Source organism: Rhodotorula paludigena (genome assembly GCF_050403205.1).
Source record: "Rhodotorula paludigena JCM10292 DNA, Rt_paludigena_JCM10292v1_ctg160, whole genome shotgun sequence".
NCBI lineage: Eukaryota > Fungi > Basidiomycota > Microbotryomycetes > Sporidiobolales > Sporidiobolaceae > Rhodotorula > Rhodotorula paludigena.
Genome location: NW_027481298.1, coordinates 1 through 754, shown reverse-complemented (window position 1 = coordinate 754; position 754 = coordinate 1). Strand labels below are relative to the sequence as shown.

At 69.1% G+C, this 754-nt stretch overlaps 1 protein-coding gene across 1 annotated transcript; it reads left to right on the top strand.

The window, feature by feature from the left end:
* Positions 1–244: 244 nt before the first annotated feature.
* Positions 245–754, top strand: JCM10292_002460 (uncharacterized protein; the record flags this gene model as incomplete). Its single annotated transcript, XM_076653032.1, has 1 exon — positions 245–754. A coding segment is annotated over one exon (510 nt), but the record flags the coding sequence as incomplete, so codon positions are not given.

The window sequence follows — 754 nt, the reverse complement described above, 5'->3', positions numbered from 1 at the left end:
CGCCCTCGACCGCCGTGCTTCGGGCTTTGTCACTCTGGCTGCTTCTCGCACTTTCTCGTGCTTGCGAGGACGCTCGAGTCTCGACTCTCCCCGCTCGGCCTCCGGGCTTGCGCGTTCTCCGACGCTCTGTGACTACATAAGCTTGCGTGCTTGACCTGCTTCCTTCCCTCGCTTCTCGCTTGCCTCCCTCGCCTCTCTGCTCCCTCCACCCTCGCCACCTTCCCGCCCGACCTCGCATCTTGCCATGTTCGCCTACCCTGCCTTCGCTTCTCCTCGTCACCACCACCACCACCACCACGACTCTCGCCCGTCGGCCACGTCTGTCTACGAGCGTGAGCTTGAGCGCCTCGCCTACCTGACTCAGCAGCACGAGCAACAGCGCCGTCGCGCCGAGGCCGCCGAGGCCGCCGCCCTTCTCGAAGAGCAGCAGCGCCTCCAGCGCCAGGCGGCCTTCGAGCGTGCTGTCCGCGAAGAGGTGGAGCGCCGCCGCCAGGAGGAGGCGCTTGCCGAAGCACTCGCCTATCGCGCCGCACTCGCCCGCCGCGCGCAGCAGGAGCGCGAGTTCGCCATCCGGCGTCAGGCCGCCGTCGAGGCCGCTCAGCGCCGCGCTGTCTGCGCTGCTCGCGAGCAGCACCGCCGTCGTGTCGAGGCGGAGCAGGAACAGCGCCGCCGCGTGACGGAAGCGCGCCAGCGCCAGCAGCGCCAGCGGCAAGTCGACTTCCCGCAGGCGCTGTTCGAGCTCTTCCTCAATCTC